A 19,139-nucleotide genomic window follows, 5' to 3' on the forward strand; every position below is an offset into this window, starting at 1 on the left:
AATCCTACTTCCGTAGTGATACTGCCTTGGAAACCCAAGGAGGGGTTGCTATGAGTCGGGGCCGACTCGACGGCACATAACAACAACAACAACATGTTGTTACTTGCCGTCGAGTTGGCTCCAATTTATAGCAACCCTGTGTACAACAGAATGGAATACTGTCCCATCCTGTGCCAGCCTCACGATCCTTGCTATGCATGAGCCCATCGTTGTAGCCACTGTGTCAATCCACTTCATTGAGGGCATTCCCCTCTGTCATCAATCCTCCACCTTACCAAGCATGACATCCTTCTCCAGGGAATGTTTCCTTCTGACAACATGACCAAAATAGGTGAGACAAAGTCTGGCCATTCTGGCTTCCAAGGAGCATTAATTGCTGGATTTAGAGCCAAACATAACTTCTTCTGTTTGGGAGCCAGTTACTTTACGACATTGAGCTTCAGTTTTCTCATCTATAAAATGGGGTTAATAATACTCACTTGGCAGCTTTCTATATTGTTGTTGTTGTTGTGTGCCATCGAGTCAGACTCGACTTATAGTGACCCCTCCTTTTGTTTCCAAGGCAGTATCATTACGGAAGTAGATTGCCCAGCCTTCCTTCTGAGGAGTGGCTGGTGGATTTGAACTACCAGCCTTCAGGAAATAGCTCTTTTTCCTGTCTTAGGCCCTTTTCACAAGAGGCCCTGTGTGCCCAAGAAGCATGTTGTTGGCTATTAGATGGAAGGCATAAAGGAGAGAACAGTTTTTGTGAGGTTGCATGGGGACAGGGCTTCCATTCTGAACAAGAGCCAGGAAAACAGTGCACCTGGGTCAACTATTGTCCTGTTCCCCCTGGGAGCTCATTTGGAAGGTGGATAGTGTATCTTTTCCCAGTAAAGCCTTTGCATATTTTGCTGTCTTTACAAGTTGACAGAGGGACCTGGTCAGATTACACACTTCTCCGGAATGCTTTGGACCATGAGTTTCAAGTCTTGGATCAACTTGATTTCTCAGGGCTTGCCCTAATTCATAAGTTACTAATAAAATATATTTAAATTTTACACTATGAAGATATGAAGATTGTTTCCCAGTAGACAAGCAAATGAATTATATGCATAATGGTCAAATTCATGGGGTGGAATTTACTTTTGAATGAAATTTTGTGTGTATCCTCAGTAACTGGTATGTGATGTTGTCATGAAGTAGCCTTAAACCCTCCAAGTGAGGCACATGTGTGTGGGGGGAGGTGTTTAAATGAAACACAACTAATTAGCCTTTACAGTTACATGTAACACACTGCCTTAAAGGCAAACCAAACTAGGTAGAAGTTGAAAATTCCTTCTTAGTTCACCAGTGGTAAGTGATTATTATATTCTGTAGCAATCAATCCATGCCTTTTGAAATTTTGACTGCAAAATGATTTAATGATACAAGTGACAATTCCCTTTTAAGAATTCACAGTCAGGGAGATGTGACTGAATTCCTCACCTGTCTGACTCCAACCCTATCCCTCTTCCCCTTTCCCTCCCCCATGGGATGGTAAGGTTTCCTGACAAAGGATCACCAAGTAGAAAAATACATTGAGAACAACAATCACCCAAAATCTAGTTCTGGCTTGATTATGATGCAAAGGTTATAGAGCACCAAACTCGTGTCCTCTTGTTTCTTCTAGGAGAGAAACCCTACAAGTGTACCTGGGAAGGCTGCACCTGGAAGTTTGCGCGATCGGATGAACTGACAAGGCATTACCGCAAACACACGGGAGTGAAGCCATTCAAGTGTGCGGACTGCGATCGAAGCTTTTCCCGGTCAGATCATTTGGCACTGCACCGCCGGAGGCATATGCTGGTGTGAGGAATGCTACCTGTCCAGCTAAGCTTAAGAGCTGGATCTCTTAGCGGCACCCAATTCAGCAGGGCTGGATCCCCTTCACAGTGTTAACACAAAAGGGCATCACCATCCCAAGATGTCTGAAACCAGAGCAGGAAAAAGAAGTAACACTTCTCCCTTTGGTCTGAAGGTAACCCCCATCATGAGTACCCGAGAAACGTCTTCACGCTGGCCTGGGAGATCAGTGGCATAAATGCTGAGGAAACAGGAATTGTTTTCCATGCTGTGTACTCTGCCATTTAAAGATGTTTGTAGCTTGTACATTTTCTGAGCTGTCAGACATTTTCTTATTGATACTTTAAAGGTCAGCTACCACAAATTGATGGCTAGTGCAAGACCTTTTAAATTTGGATTCTTCCTCCTCCCTCCCGCCCCTTCACCCATTTTTACAAAAAATTTTAGTTACTGTCTAAGTAAGATAGAACACACATCCAATCTGTTACCAGCACGCAGCATGAACGTAGAAAAGAAGCAGCTGTTGGAGAGTTTCCATTACCTGCAAATAAAGGGGCCCTCAAGCAGCCCTTTGCAGTAGTGATGACGGCAATTAGATATCACCTGCAACTTGTCATTATGCCATGCCCTGAAGAAAACCAACATTGAAACTTTCATTTGTTTGTTGTTGATTGTTTTTGTTTTGTTTTTATTCTGTTTTGTTCATCTGTTCAAGCGGAGGGGCAGCGACATTTCGGTTGAAGCCTAGTCCTGTTGTCTGCCTGGCATGGACTGGCACAGAGGTGTTCTGTAGTTGAATAGGAAGAGCCTGTCTAAAAAAACTACTGCCCCACTTCAAATTGTAGTGTTCTGTCACCTAGGCATCATCTCTCCCAGCCCTTAGTATTTGATTACAAGGAATGGGGGGGGGGGAATCTTTCTTAGACATACTGGCACCAAGGTAAGAGGTGGGGCTGCCCAGGCAAAGTCAGTGAACATGAAAAATCAGACAAAGCAGAGATAGAAATAATGCGCCTCTTGAGGAGAAAAGCAATAATGAATAAAAGGACTTTCCTACAATAACTTCACTGAGGACTCACGTTACCAATTTTCATACTTACTAAAGGGATTGTAAGAAACACCCCAGCATTTTAGATGTCTTGGTTACATTTACAGCATCGAGGTATTCTTTCTGCTGTTTGTTGTCCTGCTTGGTTGAGTACCACAATTAAAGATTATGCTCCCCTTTTCTTGTTTGAAACAGTTATTTGGTCATTAGAAAGGCAAAGGAAGCATAGCACGGGGATTAACTCTTGGGTTAATGAGTCAGTTCTCTTTGGAATGGAGTGAGCGGAAAGGGAGTGCTCCCCAAGGAAAGAATGACATGGTGCTAGTTTTCTTTTGGAGAGCCAAGGATAGGCGACTCTCCAATAGGTTCTCCTCTACAGATTTCATTTCCTAAACTGCATGAGGATCCAACAGTTCATTGGCATCTGCAGGGATGTTGAACCCATTCATCCTATACTGAGGATGAAAGGAAACTGTAGTCCCATCAACCCCTCTAAAGATGAGCCTTTTTTGCAAGTAGCCGAGTATATAGTAAACAAAGCAATACATCACCAACAAGCATTCTTTCAGAAAAAAAAAAAATTAAAAATCTATATATATATATATATATCCCCCCACCCCCACTAAAAGCTGTTCTTTTTCCAGCTTTATGTGGCTAAAACTTTAAGGGGCTTGGTGAGGTTTTGTTGTTGTTGTTGTTCTTGTTGTTAAGAATTTTTATAGCTTAGATATAAAAGGTCTTTAGCAAAGGCCATTGCAATATATTTTAATTATAAACACTTGATTTTGGGAATTGCACAAATTAACCTCACAATATTACTAGCTCATTTTTGAAATGTTTGAACATGCTGAAATAATTTCTGATTACAGAATTATCCTTTTAAGGATTATCTTCTAATTCTGATAATTTTGTTCTGATGAAGGAAGAACTATGAACACAGAGACAAGGAATAATTGTTTTGGGTGGTATTAAAAAGGAATTTTTTAAGATGTTCAAGCAAAAATATAATGATTTTTTTCAGGTCAAGTTCTGTCCTCAAAAAATATGTGCTCAACATTTTCTGCCAGGGCTGACAGAATTCTTCAGGCAATTTCCCTCCAACAAGGGCTGCAATTCTATTGATAAGTAGTTTCTTTGGCTATACAATCTGCTGCCCATCAGGCTACACAATCTACTACCCACCAAGCCTGTTTTTTTTTTTGTTTTTTGTTTTTGTTTTTGGGTTTTTTTTTAACCAACTGGAAAGGTTTTTTATTTTTAAAACCTGTACTGTATGCAACTCCTACTTCTCATTGTCTGTGACCATTCAAAATAGAAAAAGGCTTATCGATGCATGCCAGCAGTGGTAACTGGTCAGTGCAAAAATCACAGGGTGGCAAACACAGCTGCGAACTCCTGTACAAAAAATCCCAGAACCTAGTTGACAGGTAGTAGATGAATCACTCAGGTAAAGTGTAGATTTGATTTAATTTTGCCTGTGCTCATCAGAAGGACCAATCCATTTCTCTGCTGAGATATGCCTTAGGAGTATTACAGGTAGAAATGATTTTTAGAATTCTTAGAACTGACAGGCAGTAGGAGCCTCCTGATTTTCAGTTTGATTTAAATTTAGCACAGAACTAAATGATCTCCTGTCTAACCACATAGGAAAAATTCAGGGAAATGAGCTTTTCTTCTTGCCCTCTGAAAATGGAAACCAGACTGAGACGGTAAGTTAAACAATAAAACCTGTCAGCATCACGCCATTTCTCCCTCTTAAGGTATCATTACTTCTAAGGAGGGATCCAAGCACAAGTAAATGAATTGAGTTGCTGGTAGAGTAAAGATATTTAAATCAGGCCCCAAGAGGTGAAACTTGAGGCTTGCCTTGGGACATAGCAGATTCTCCTTGGTGAGCTGTCTACAAGTGTTTTCCAATGGAAAGGAAAGTGGTTTGGGATAGAAGGAAATGGGTTTTGTAGAGATATTGTGAAACATGGAAAAGATGCCATTTTATCTTATGTCCATTTCTAGCCTCTTTGAAAAAAAGCACAGTACATGATGAACAATAGAAAAGGAGGTAGAATCCTAAAGGGATTGGCAAATTGTTTCCTAACTAGAAGCATTCTTTGGTTTCATTATTTGAAGCTATTTGAGTTGCTGCTGAAGATACATGTATGTTTGTGAACTTATCTGCATAGTGTTGTCATGGTGTCAGAAGCTTCAGTAGAAATGATTCTCTCTTTGCTTTGTAGAGATTGATTTCGAGGGGTTTTTAAAAATTGCAGGGAAAAGTTAAGAGGTTCCAGCTGAGGTTTTAATAGAGTCCCTTCTCATATTCTGGTCTTCAATTGTTTGGGAAAAGATTCCCGCTGCCACACCCCCTCCAGCCTCATCCTGTCAGTTGTGCATGGGCTCGGAGAACCTTGCTTGGTAACTTGTCTTTAAGTTCTGTTAAGGCCTTTAGATAGAGATTCCAAGGGGCTTTCCCATAAAGATGATACTACTGCCTGGCATTACTTTACAAAACACTATAGGACATTTAGTTTCCAAAGCAGTTAAATAGCAATAATATAAACCACAGTTTTTTTAAAGATGAATACTTTTTTATTCACTTTAAAGATTAAGTGGGAAATAGGAAGACCCTTGTCATGGGAAAAAAACTTACAAAATGCTGTAGTGTTTACCAATGCCAGTTCCAGATGATTAGAAAGACCATTTTCATCATTGTGGAAACTTGGAATAGCTTATGCAAAGACTATATTTCCTTTCTTTTTTTTCTTTTAAATACAATTTCTTTTTTGTTTCAAATTACCATTTGTATTTTAAACATAAATATAAATCTGCACTTTGAAATCAGTTCATTAGAATGATGATCTGTATATGGATAAAGATGCAGTATTCCTTATTCTGTACTTTATTTATTATACTTACCAAAGCTCCAATTGAATAAATCTGGTGAGGTGAGGCCTTCAAATGTATTACTACGCCTTTGTTGTTGTGACTGCTTAGAAATGTAGCCATGATATTGTTATAAAGATGTCTTAACATTTCTAGTAAGGACTGATAGAATTTAAACAGTGTTAAGAATACCAGCATCCATGTTTCATTGAGTTACAGTCTGTGTGTAAGGGACTAAAGTGATATAACTTTTATGAATCATCATAGGCCCAGGAAGCCTTAATACTCATAGTCTATAATCCAATCTCTTTTGCTCTTTACTAATTCCTGTAAATTTAGCCGGTAAAATGTATTCAATTACATCAGTAATCAAATCTTTTACTTTAGCTTTTAGGAGATAGAATATCCCATTAAAAATATTTATAATTTGCTTTTTTTTTTTTTTTTAAGAAGAAGGATTCAGTATGTCATGTCTTGCATACTACTTTTCTATTTATCCCTATATTACTTTTCAGTTATCTGTACAGGCACTCCCAAGACATGCACATGTGCATACACATCTGTATAGGCAGCCAGTTGGCCATGCATACTTAAAAAGTATCAACAAGGAATTTTTTTAAAAAGAGAAAATTTGTAATAATCCATGTGGTCTAGAAATGTAAGTTATTTACCTTATTAGGGAATCAGCTTTTAATGCTATATATGACTTTGCCTGCATTTTGTAGTTAAGAAATGTACATAAAACTAAAAATGCTATATTTTCAGTTTCATTATAGAGCAATGTCTGTTTAGCAACCCATGCCCCATTGGTACTTTAAATATGCTAAATACTGAGCAATTGCAATAGAAATTCAGATTTTCGTAAGAAGATGAAATAGGAGGATACTGCATCTTTAAAAAAAAATAGATTGAAGATATTTTACTGTATTCATAACGTGATAGTGGAAAAATATTTTCAAACTCACAAATTTTACAAAGGTTGTAAATAGTTTGATGAAGTATGTTGAGGAAAAGAGCTTCTAGTTTTCATCACAATAAAATTAAAAAAAAAAAAAACTTGTTCAGATATGCCTTGTATATCTTCCACACAATTAGCCGTATTGCCATGGGAACTCAATTGTTCCACTTTGTTAGAGCAGGTTCCTTGTCTTTGTAATGGAGTGGCCACTTGTCTTAACAGGGATGGTTTAAAACACAATGAAGTCATTCTGAGTTCCGGACAACTGATTCCCAATTCAAAATGTCTGCCTAAAAATGGTTAAACAGCTGCATAGGATTTTACTTGTGCTAATTTTCTGCGTTATCTTTCTCCCTTAACAAAGTGGTTCTTGATTAAAAAACTAACATACAGGTGTTTTTAGGCATAGTTACGTGTTGACAGAATTAAGTGTTGTGGATATGGCCACGTGTCGAATGAATTTCTACTGGCAATAGGAATAGCTAATGCCCATTTTCAGAAATGAATTAAAAGCTGAAAGTGCCTGTCAATAAACATTATGATTGATGAGAATTTCTATACATTTACACAGCAATAATTCTTTATCAGACTGGGTTTTTCCTCCACCTTTGGAAAACACACACAATCACAAACACACATGCACATACACACAAAGTAAGTTTATGCACATAGTAAATTAAATATATTGATCCAGCCTAAAACAATTTTTTTAAAATATACCTAATCTTACTTGCTTTAGCATTCTTTAATTTAATCTTTCCCACTTATAGAATGTAAGAATCCAAATCTTAACATTAAAGTTATCTTCAGTGTATACTATGGCATATAGCAATTACCATTTTTAAATAAAATCCTCAGTGATTTTCCCCAAACTTATAAAGTTATAAAGCACTGTGTATGTCTCATAAAGTTTTCCTCAGTTAAAAAAAAAAGAAACAACTATTTAGCGCATACCACTGAAGGTGTTATTTTTTTGCTTGTTTGCTTTATCCACTAATACTAAATGCACAAACTACATTTCTCCTTTTCCTTTTTCCTTAATATTTCCTGTTATCATCTAGGAACTGTTTTGGGATAAATATTAACAAAATGATTTCTAGCCAAAAAGTCTACTGAAGTACTACTAAGATTTAGTAAGCCTAATCTTTAGCCAAGATTTGCAGCTACGTCTGAAAATTACTAGATCCTCATTCAAAAATGTACAATATTTTCCTATAATTATTTTATGGCTAAAAGTGGAATCAGGGATAGAAATATATGATGAGATTATGTGAAGAGACATGAACTCTGGAAATTCTCCAACCCTACTATCTCCGAGCATGAATTCACCCAAAGAAGCTATCGAGGCTGTATGTAAAATTATACTCTTTTGGGGCCCAACATTTTCTGAGAGCAATTTAAAAAAAAAATGGCTGTGATTAAACACTCAGGCTTCAGACAGTGGACATGACCACAATGGACAATACTCTTCAGAATCTGACCATATGCCCAGAAAGTCATCTACTCTTTCCTCTTCCAAGTTTTAGATAGGAGGAAATGTGGCCGGGGCAGGAAGGAGGAGGATGGGGGAGGCGTTCAAGTCCCCATGTGAGTGTCCAAGGAAAGCTGTGGTATTCCATCATCTCATTGACATCAAATCTACCTGGGCATCTTTCTGCGTGTTGTCTGATGGTGTTAAAGTAACTTAGAAGTTTAATGATTCAGCAAACCATGAAAATAATTAAAAGAATAACCACTGCAATCAAATCAATTCTGACTCTTAGTAGCCTTATAGGACAGAGTAGAACTGCCCCACAGGGTTTCCAAGGCTGTAAATATTTACAGGTGCAGCTGCCTCATCTTTCTCCTGAGGAGTGGCTGATGGTTTAGAACCACAAACCTCTTGGTTAGCAGCCAAATGCTTTAACCACTGCACCACCAGAGCTCCTATGAAAATAACGTTGTTGTTACATGCTGTTGAGTCGGATCCAACTCATAGCGACCCCTGCTTGGGTTTCTGAGGCAGTATCATAACGGAAGTAGATTGCCCCATCTTCCTTCCGAGGAGTGGCTGGTGGGTTTGAATCGCCAGCCTTCTGGTTAGCAGTCAAGTGCCTAATAGCTATCCTTTATTGAGCACTTGCTATGCACCAAGAATGATGCTAGACACTCTTTTAGACATGTTGCCTCTATTCTGCACATTTCTACATTTTATGGATAGAAAAACTGAGGCACAGAGAGAAGGTGGCTATGTTGTCCACCAGCACAGAACTGGTAAATGGCAAAGTAGAAAGGTGAGGCCATCTATCCCTATTCACCTGTGTCCCTTCTGTTCCACCATACTCCACCTGTGTGCCCCACAGCCAGCGTGCCACATTTCTAATGCTAAGTAGTTCTATTATAGGTGGCTTGCATGTATAGTCAACATATTTTCCAAATAAAATATCGGAACATGATGTGACACGTGAGTTGATGTTGGTTCAGAATATTTGAAATCAGAACTCTCCTGGAAAGTCAGGCTTGAGGGATCATTGTAAAAAACAATACCACCAGATGTCTCCCTGAACTTGTCACTTTCCTTCTAAATGGTTGGCCTGGAGCCCTAAAATCATTCCAAACTCTTCTCTACTTAGTAGCATTTTAGCCTGAATTGTTTTTCTCAGTTCTGTGTATTTCTTCATGTAGTAAAAACTTTTGCATCAACATAGATTTAAAATTTTCACCTCCATGGAACTAGTTGTTAACATCAGAACCTTAGTGCAGTGATTAATGGGGTGGCAGTCACAGACATATTTGGATGATGAGCAAGGAAAAATAACAGACGATTCCTTTTCAGATTTTTCACCTAATAGCACCACATTGGAATGTTTTGAATAGTCTCATAAATAATTTCTTTATTGTTGTTAGTTTAATTGAATTTTATGTAAGAAGCTGTCCAACATGAGAGAAATGACACCCCCCCTTTCTATGTAGAAAAGGTTTCTGACAGTATTGATTCATGGAAGTACTAATGGACATAGAAAACATTAAGAGAATGTCATTTCTCACAGTGTTTCTGCTTCTGAAAATGAATCTCCTGAATTATGATCTTCCTCCCTATTACTTGGCTGTGGGAAGAGATAAAACCTGTATAAACAAATTCCCTTCCATGCTGAAAGCAAGGGTTCCATGTGTACAACCTCTTGAAGACTGGGACTCAGTTAATTGGGTTTCACAAGCAATAATTTCTCAACAACAAAACCACAACTTTGAGTTGGAGAGAGATGAATAGTGCAAATAGTCACATCAGTACTTTTTCTTTCTGGATTTCATCTCTAAAAATGTAAAGTGTTTGAGACAACGGAGTCTTCCCTTTGTGCAAAGACAAAACCAATGCTTTCTTGTGTGAGTTGTATCTTGCTTTTTCCAAAGCAGGTTAAACCAAGACATTCACAGAGATTCATTTTTGTTGAGAAATGAGGGTGAAGAAGAGGGTAGAATGTGAGTCCAAATCTAGTAGTAAACATGTCCAAGCAATCAAACATAAAATATTTTGGGAACATACCAACATCTTTCCTTTCTGCTAATTTCATGGTCCAGAGTTATAGCACACAACATTACAGACAATGTGTTTGCCCTACTTGTATTTCTGTTTTTTTTCCATAGCAGAGTTCTGTAATTACATACAGATTATAGTATATATTTTGTTCCTCAAGCTTTATTACGTTGGGTGGGTTTTGTTGAACTGGGGCACTGGTGCCTATATTCAAGGCTCTTTCCTATCAACTTGTCTGTCCACAATTTGTAGTATTTAAAGATTCATTTTTTAAAAAATCGCTATCCCCCTATGGGATGTACCTGTATTGTTTTGTCCATGTCTATGTGGAACACATTGCATCACATGGCTAACCAACTCTCTGTGGATGTGAGATAACTACTGACAAACCAGCTTGAAAACATTGTCTTATGTATTATGTCATCCTGCATCATAATGCAATTATGTGTATCATAACATGCTCATTTTAAAAAAGAGAAACCAGCAAATTCATGTTTGTCCATAGAAGAATGTACTCAGAACTTTGTGTGTTGTGAAACAATGAGAACAGACCACCTTCAAGATACCCACCTGCCACTTAAAATGACTTAGTTATAATTAGTAGTAGTCTAGACGTTGCTCTTGGTGTGTGGGGGTCAAGTCAAATGTCATACTCTTTTGAATAATTCTCTCAGCTGTATTTGAAAAAATACATGAGAATAAAGAAAATACCATTTTTTGCCAAATCAAGCAGGCATCTTTTTTCTTTTCCTTGACATTTAGCTCATTATTCATGGTTACTGGATCACAAGATCTTTCTGTGTGAAAATACAAAAACACCCTTTAGTTTACAAAACAGTTATTCTAGGCTGGATGCCTCTGAACAGCAAATTGAAGAGATGTGCTGCATCTGATTCACTTTACGGATGTAATTTTAGGAAACAATCTTGTGTCTCTGACCTCAGAGAGTTACAGTGCCCAGAGGAGGTCTTACACATCAAAGGAGGAAAAACGTCCCAATGATGCTGGCAAGTAAATGTGTTCATTTCTTAATTCTTCATTTTGTTTTCTGTTCAGAGTTTTAATTGCAAATGAATTTATTTCTCTGGCTTATCTAAGGATCTAATTTCCCAATAGTTTCCTCTGCATTTATATACTCTGTAGTGTTTAGGCAACCCCTGTTATAAGTTTATTAATATTATGTAAGTGTTGTTCTTGTATTTATGTATAGTGTATGTATTGTAAATATACTCAGAGCTTTCTTCCTTTGACTGTAAAATGGTGATTTTTTTTGCCCTATGATAATGTAAAGGGAGACCCTCCTAATGAGATTCTCTCAGAGGATGATTATTCCAGTCTATTCTCAGAGATTTAAATGAACAAGTGTTATCGTTTTTAATGGTGTCTCAGACATATTCTGTTGGTGCATTGCTTTTCTGTATTCAACTTTCCTATGAATTGAGCTGTGAACCGAAATAGAGTTTAAACCTTTAACTGTATGCATTTGTATAATTATCTGAATGAAGGCATGAAGGTTAAATAAAGCATTTTGTATGGAACAAAACTCCCTAATTATTGCTAAAGCCTACTCAGACACTTTGGAAATCATAGTTATTAACCATTCTAATTAAACCTTTGTTATGAAAAGTTTCACCATTTGTGTATAGTAGTTTAAACACAACAAAATCAGATCCATCCTAAAAAATGAACTGAAGTCTTATTTCATGACAGCATCTTAAAGAGATTCTTAACAATATTTTAATGAATATAAATCTAGAAAGTGTTTCAAAGTCTAGAAATGAATCACATGACTTACAATTTCTCAGACTTTGTATATCATTTAAGTGTAGAATGATCCATTTAGCACATGCCACGCCTAGCTGATTTCTATGGAATTTTAAGAAAGCTGAATTATATAAACTTTTAAAACTAAGGTCATTAATTAATTCAATTTCTTTCAAATAAACTCACTGCTATAGAGTCGAACCCAACTCATAGCAACCCCTCCTTGGGTTTCTGAGGCAGTATCATTATGGAAGTAGATTGCCCAACCTTCCTTCCAAGGAGTGGCTGGTGGGTTTGAACCACCAGCCTTCTGGTTAGCAGTCAAATGCCTTAGGCACTATGCTACCAGAGATACTACTAGAAATGGTACCTGAAAAATCTAAGTGTCCTCTTGTATAGTGTCCGTCAGTTGGAGATCTACTAGAAAAATCCATCCCACTAAGGGAACTGATGTTAGTAAATACTACTAATAATTACATAGAATGGAGACACATGGTAGGTAATAATTATGAGAATGACTTGTAGTGGAATGCTTACTAGGTGACAGGCAGTGTCCTAAGCATTGTATTTTTTTTCACCTTCTCTTAATTAAAACAATCCTATTAGTTAGGTTCTGTTATTATCCTAATTTTAGAGATGGGCAACTGAGGCATTGCGTTTAGACAATTTGCCTGTCAGTCTGATTCCAAAACTGGTGTCCTAAGCCACTAAAGGGATTTGGGGACAGGTGTCCTAAGCCACTAAAGGGATTTGGGGAAAGGGGATGGAGAAGGAATGAAAGATAGTGGGGGTGAAGTTGGGGAGAGACTTAATAGCAGTGAGTGTCTGAAAATATTCAACAAGTACTTTTTGATTATGTATGTAGAAATAAATATAAATAAACCTCAGAAACTATTATCCTTTATTTCATACTCATTGTTGTTATGTGCCATCGAGTTGGATCTAACTCATAGCAACCCCTCCTTGGGTTGCCGAGGCAGTATCACTACAGAAGTAGATTGCCCAACCTTCTGAGGAGTGGCTGGTGGGTTTGAACCACCAGCCTTCTGGTTAGCAGTCAAGTGCCTTAGGCACTAGCCTACCAGAGCTTCTTATTTCATTCTTATTTCATATGCTGACATAGTATAATTTAATAACTCAGAAAAGTCAGAAACTAAAGTAGATTTGGACTTTATTACTGGTTCAAATCCATTCCCAAATAAACCCTTAACAAGTTACCTTCTGTTCAATTGCAACTCACGTGTGTCAGAGTAGAACTGTGTTCCACAGTGTTTTCAATGGCTGGATTTTTTGGAAGGAGATCTCCAGGCTTTTCTGAGGTGCCTCTGGGTAGATTTCAACCACTCACTTTGTGGTTAGCAGCTGAATATTTTAACCATTTGCACCACCCAGAGACTCAAATGCATGCTGAGCTCTGTAAAATCATTTTGTTCTATTCAAAGGGAACGTGCATGAGAGCCTTGGGAGCTACATGTCTCTGCATACCCATCAAAGTCTTCCCACCAATGCCTTCCCATCAGAATGCACTCCTTTGACACCTGGCCAGTGTACTGTTGCTCTTTCTTTCTCAAATCCCAGATCTCCTTTTAGCACCACAGAGGGGACTTGGGGAGGCAGTTCCTCCTCCATAGAGAGCCTCCTTGGTACTTTCATGGTGATCCGACATTACAAAAGAAATCACTTCCTAAAAGATTACAAGGTTCTTGAAAATTCTGTCAATACACTGTAAGTACATTTTCACTAAATTGTTTTTTCTTTAAATTTTACTTATTTTATTACCACTGAAAATATAGAGAGCAAAACATACACCAATGCAACAGTTCCTTACATGTACAATTCAGTGACATTGATTACAACCCTCAAGTTGTGCAACCATTTTCACCCACCTTTACTGAGTTGTTCCTCCTCCATTAACGAACTCACTGCCCCTTAAGATTCCTATCTTTCAAGTGATGTTGTCAGTTGTGTCTTAAAAAAGCATATGCTCAATTATTTACTAACTTATTTTTAAAGATTTTAATCGTGCTATTTTAGAAATCTTTATTTAAGGCCAACCACCCAAACCAGTTGCTATCAAGTTGATTCCAACTCATGGTGACCCTACATGCGTCAGAGTAGAACTATGCTCCATAGGGTTTTCAGTGGGTGATTTTTCAGAAGGAGACCACCAGGCCTTTCTTCCAAGGTACTTCTGGATGAATTAACTCATCAATCTTTTGGTTTGTAGCCAAGCACTTAACTATTTGTCTCGCCAAGGGAGCACTTCACTGAGGGCAAAACCTGTTGCCATGAGTCAATTGCAGCTGATAGTGACTCTGCAGGACAGAGTAGAACTCTCCTGTTCCCAGGCTGCCACATCTTCTGGAGAGTAGCTGGTGGGTTTAAACCACCGACCTTTTAGTTAGCAGCCAAGTGCTTAACCACTGCACCACCAGGAATTCCTTCACTTAAGGCATAGACGAATAAACCAGAAAAGTCCATCATGTTTTGCACTTTGGTAAAGTGTTGTAACCTATAAGACTGAATCTAATCTACTCATTTACTTCTTCACTTTGGGTATGACTTTATAAAAAAATAGTAAATTGGACAACATTAAATTTAAAATGTCTTTGACCTGATTTAAAGAGATCTTTACACCACAAGCAGCCAACCAGCTCTTTGTTTGCATTTTGCTTGTTTGTGTTTCAGTTTACCCCAGAAGAAGACCATGGAGAAAATTTTGTAGAATAGATCACATAATGCTGTTTTACTCATAAGGTAATTTATTTGTCAAATTTTCTTTTACCAGGTGGTTCCTGGATACTCCAATAATGTCTATTTCAACTCATGGCAACCTCTTAGGTAATATGACTGATATGCTATGGGCACTGGGTAATTCAGTAACTTCTATTCTCACCTTTCTTTTAAGCATTTCTCCATGGCAGTGATCTCTTCTCTAAGATTGATGATTTCATTGTGTTCTCACTCTCCCCAATTTAATAACTTCAAAACAGCACCATAATAGAATTAAAAGTACCAAAAAACAAAATCCAGTGCCATTGAGTCAATTCCAACTCATAGTGACACTTTAACACAGAGTACAACTGGCCTACAGGCTTTCCAAGGCTATAAATCTTTATGGAAGCAGACTGCCTCATCTTTCTTCTATGCAGTGGCTGGTGAGTTTAAACCATTGACCTTTTGGTTAGTAGCTGAATGTTTTCACCACTATGCCACCAGAGCTCCTGTTAAAAGTACAGAAACAGCAATGTGCATTAGATTAGAATACCTTAGGGCTTTACTGAAAAAGAAAAAAAAAAGAAAATCCCATGTTAGAACGAAATCATACTTAATAAAAACTCATTTCAGTCCCAAATGGCCACTGTTAGTTTTCATATCATATAGTACATTATCTTCCCACCAAAGTTATGTGGTTTCCTTCAACACAATTCGCTCCCTGTACTTTGTTCACATTCTGTCTGAATTTAATATATTTCTCTCCCAGCAGTGTAATAAGTAATTTACATCACTTCCTGTTTAGTCCAAATTTACCAATGAACACCTACACACTCCATAAGCTGAATGATTCTCTGTTTTACAAAATAAATTACATTTTCCTTGTGCAGGAAAAATTTTTACATGATCTTTTTCTTTTGTAGTTTCATTGTATTAAATGCATGTGTGTGTGTGTGTCTGTGTGAAACCCAGTTTTATGAGCCCATAATGACATTAGCAACATCAGACTTACAGATGTATGCTAAAAACAGGTTCATTCAGAAGAGTCTGAATGTTTAAAAACATGCATAGTCACCATGCTCCTTTTTCCCTTTTTTAAATTACATCTAAAGATAGCCTGCACATATATTTTTACATAAAAAGTGCAATTTCATGAATTGGTATAAAGCCAAAAAAACTTGTAACCACTATCTAGGTCATAGTTTTTTTTCATATTTATATTGTCTCTTTTTCCTTTTCATTTAAAAAATATTTTTTGTGTGTCTGAAAATATACATGGCAAAACAAGCACAAATATGCAACAAGTACTATTCAGTCACATTGATTATATTCTTCATGTTGTGCAACCATTTTCATTATCATTTTCCAAAGTATCCCACTACCATTAACATAAACTCATGGCCTGCACATAGTTTAATCCATTGCCTCGAAAAGGATCGCAGGGTCTTGTAAGTCTGAGCCACATACTAGTGCAATACCCAGATCTCTTTGAGTTTTCAGTCTATACCAAGGATACAGATCATTTTCACCATTTCAGTGGTGGGCCATGCTGCTGCTCCAGCCTCCTTTGCACACATAACCTAACCTAGACAGGTCACAGATCCCATATGGTACTTGTGGCCATGGGACATTAACACTTGTGATCTCTCTCATGACCCTTAAAGCTCATATTAGTGTGTCCAATGCATTCTATTGCTAAATTAGAGTCTGTGGACCCTACTTCACATTTCATTGCCTCTTTAGAACAATTACTTTATAATATGCTCAGTATGAATCCGTGTAATCATGTGGACATGATTTTTGACTCTATTCTTTTGTAATACATGTATCAAGAAGATACATCTCAAGTGAGCTTTTAAATTACATTTACTCTGTCTAAAACGTGGAAGAAATGATTAGGACATTCCATAAAGTTTACTTACTCAACTACTCATAACAAGAGCACGTTATGGTTACTAATAATTTTTACATGCACAAATTAGGGAAAAGCACATTTTTAAGTTATTACTCTGTGTAGGTGGTGGTGGTGGTTGTTAGGTGCTGTCGAGTCTTCTCTGACTCATAGTGACACCATGTACAGCAGAACAAAACACTGCCCAGTCCCGTGCTAGCTCCACGATCCTTGCTATACCTAAGCCCATCATTGAAACCAGTGTCAATGCATCTTATTAAGGGCTTTCTCCTCTTTCTTTGACCCTCCACTTTACCAAGCATGATACCTTCTCCAGGAAGTGGTCCCTTCTTACAGCATAACCAAACTAGGTGAGATGAAGTCGGGCCATTCTCACTTTCAAGAAGCATTCCAGCTGCACTTCTTCCCAGACAGATTTGATAATTCTTTTAGCAGTCCTTGGTACTTAGCATTTTTCACCAACACCACAACTCAAAAGTATCAACGCTTCTTTGGTCTTCCTTACTCATTGTCCAGCTCTCACATGCATACGAGGCAACTGAAAATACCATGGCTTGTGTCAGGTGCACCTTAGTCCTCAAGGAGACATCTTTGCTCCTCAGCACTTAAGAGGTCTTTTGCAGCAGATTTGCCCAGTGCTACATGTTGTCTAATGTCTTGACTGCTGCTTCCATTGATGTTGACTGTAGAACCAAGTGATATGAAATCTTTGACAACCTTAATCTTTTCTCCATTTGTTGTGTTGTTGCTTATTGGTCCAGTTGTGAGGATTTTTGTTTTCTTTATATTGAGATGTAATCCATACCACAGATTGTAGTCTTTAGTCTAGTAAGTGTTCAAGTCATCCTCACTTTCAGTTGTGTCGTCAGCATATCACAGGTTATTAATGATTCTTCCTTCAATCCCAATGCCACCTTCTTCATATTGCCCAGCTTCTGAGATTATTTACTCACCATAAAAATTGAAAAAGTATGGTGAAAGGATACAACCCTGATGCACTCCTTTCTTGATTTCAAACAATGCAGTGTCCCCTTGTTCTGTTCAAATGATAGCCTTCTGGTCTGTGTACAGGTTCCTTATGAGTACAATTAAGTGTTCTGGAATTCCCATTCTTCTCAATGTTATCTGTAATTTGTTATGACCCACACAATCAAATGCTTTTGCACAGTCAATAAAACACAAATAAACAAATCTTTCTGGTATACTTTACTTTGAGCCAAGATCCATCTGACATGAAATATGATATCCCTGTTCCACGTCCTTTTCTGAATCCAGCTTGCATTTCTGGAGGTTCTCTGTCAATATACTGCTGCAACTGTTTTTGAATTATCTTTGGTAAGATTTTACTTGTGTGTGATATTAATGATATTGTTCGATAATTTCCACAGTGTGTGGGATCACCTTTCTTTGGAATGGGTACATATATGGACCTCTTCCCGTCACTTGGCCATGTAGCTGTCTTTCAAATCTCCTGACATATCTGGGTGAGTGCCACTAGTGTGGCATCCATTTGTTGAAACATCTTAATGGGTGTTCTGTCAATTCCTGGAGCTTTGTCTTTTGGCACTTCCTTCAGTGCAGCTTTGACTTCTTTCTCCAGTACTATTGGTTCTTGATCATATGGCATCTCCTGAAATGTATGAGGATTGACAAATTCTTATTGGTGCAGTGGCTCTGTGTACTCCTTTCATCTTCTTTTGATGCTTCCTGCATCATTCAATATTTTGCCCATAGAATCTTTCAATATTGCAACTCGAGGCTTAAATTTTTCTTCAGTTCTTTCAGGTTGAGAAATGCTGAGTGTGTTCTTCCCTTTTGGCTTTCCAGCTCCAGGTCTTTACATATTTCATTATAATATTTGAATTTGTCTTCTCAAGCTGCTTTTGGAAATTTTCTGCTCAGCTCTTTTATCTTGTCATTTCTTCCATTTGCTTTTGCTACTCTCCATTCAAGGGCAAGTTTCAGAGTCTCTTCTGACATCCATTTGGTCTTTTCCTCCTTTCCTGTCGTCTTAACAACATTTTGCTTTCATCATAGATGATGTTCTTGATGTCATCCCACAATTCTTCTGATTTTTGGTCACTGTTGTTCAGTGCATCAAATATGTTCTTTAGATGGTCTCTAAATTCAGGAAGGATATAATCAAAGTCATATTTTGGCTCTCATGGACTTATTTTAGTTGTCTTCAACTTCAAATTGAACTTCCATATGAGCAGTTGATGGTCTGTTCCACAATCAGCTCCTGGCCTTGTTTTGGCTAAAAATTCTGATCTTTTCCATTGCCTCTTGCCACAGATGTAGTCAGTCTGATTCTTGTGTACTCCATCTGGTGAAATCTACGTGTATAGCCACCATTTGTGTGGTTGAAAAATGGTATTTGCAATGCATAAGTCATTAGTCTTGCAAAATTCTATCATGCGATCTGCAGCATTATTTCTAACACCAAGACCAAATTTTTCAACTACTGGTGATTCTTCTTTGTTTGCAACTTTTGCATTCCAGTCACCAGTGATAATTAACACAT

The 19,139-nt window shown here is 37.7% G+C and overlaps 1 protein-coding gene across 1 annotated transcript in view; it reads left to right on the plus strand.

The window, feature by feature from the left end:
- KLF12 (Kruppel like factor 12) overlaps positions 1–1,833 on the plus strand; it is a 448,102-nt gene extending 446,269 nt beyond the window's left edge. The window contains exon 8 of the mRNA XM_042781980.1: positions 1,652–1,833. Within this exon, the coding sequence (XP_042637914.1) occupies positions 1,652–1,833 (182 nt within the window). The remainder of the gene's footprint in view (positions 1–1,651) is intronic.
- The last annotated feature ends 17,306 nt before the right edge of the window (positions 1,834–19,139 follow it).

This window comes from Orycteropus afer, unplaced genomic scaffold (genome assembly GCF_000298275.1).
Source record: "Orycteropus afer afer isolate SDZICR_OR568_19922 unplaced genomic scaffold, OryAfe1.0 scaffold00212, whole genome shotgun sequence".
NCBI classification, from domain to species: Eukaryota; Metazoa; Chordata; class Mammalia; order Tubulidentata; family Orycteropodidae; genus Orycteropus; species Orycteropus afer.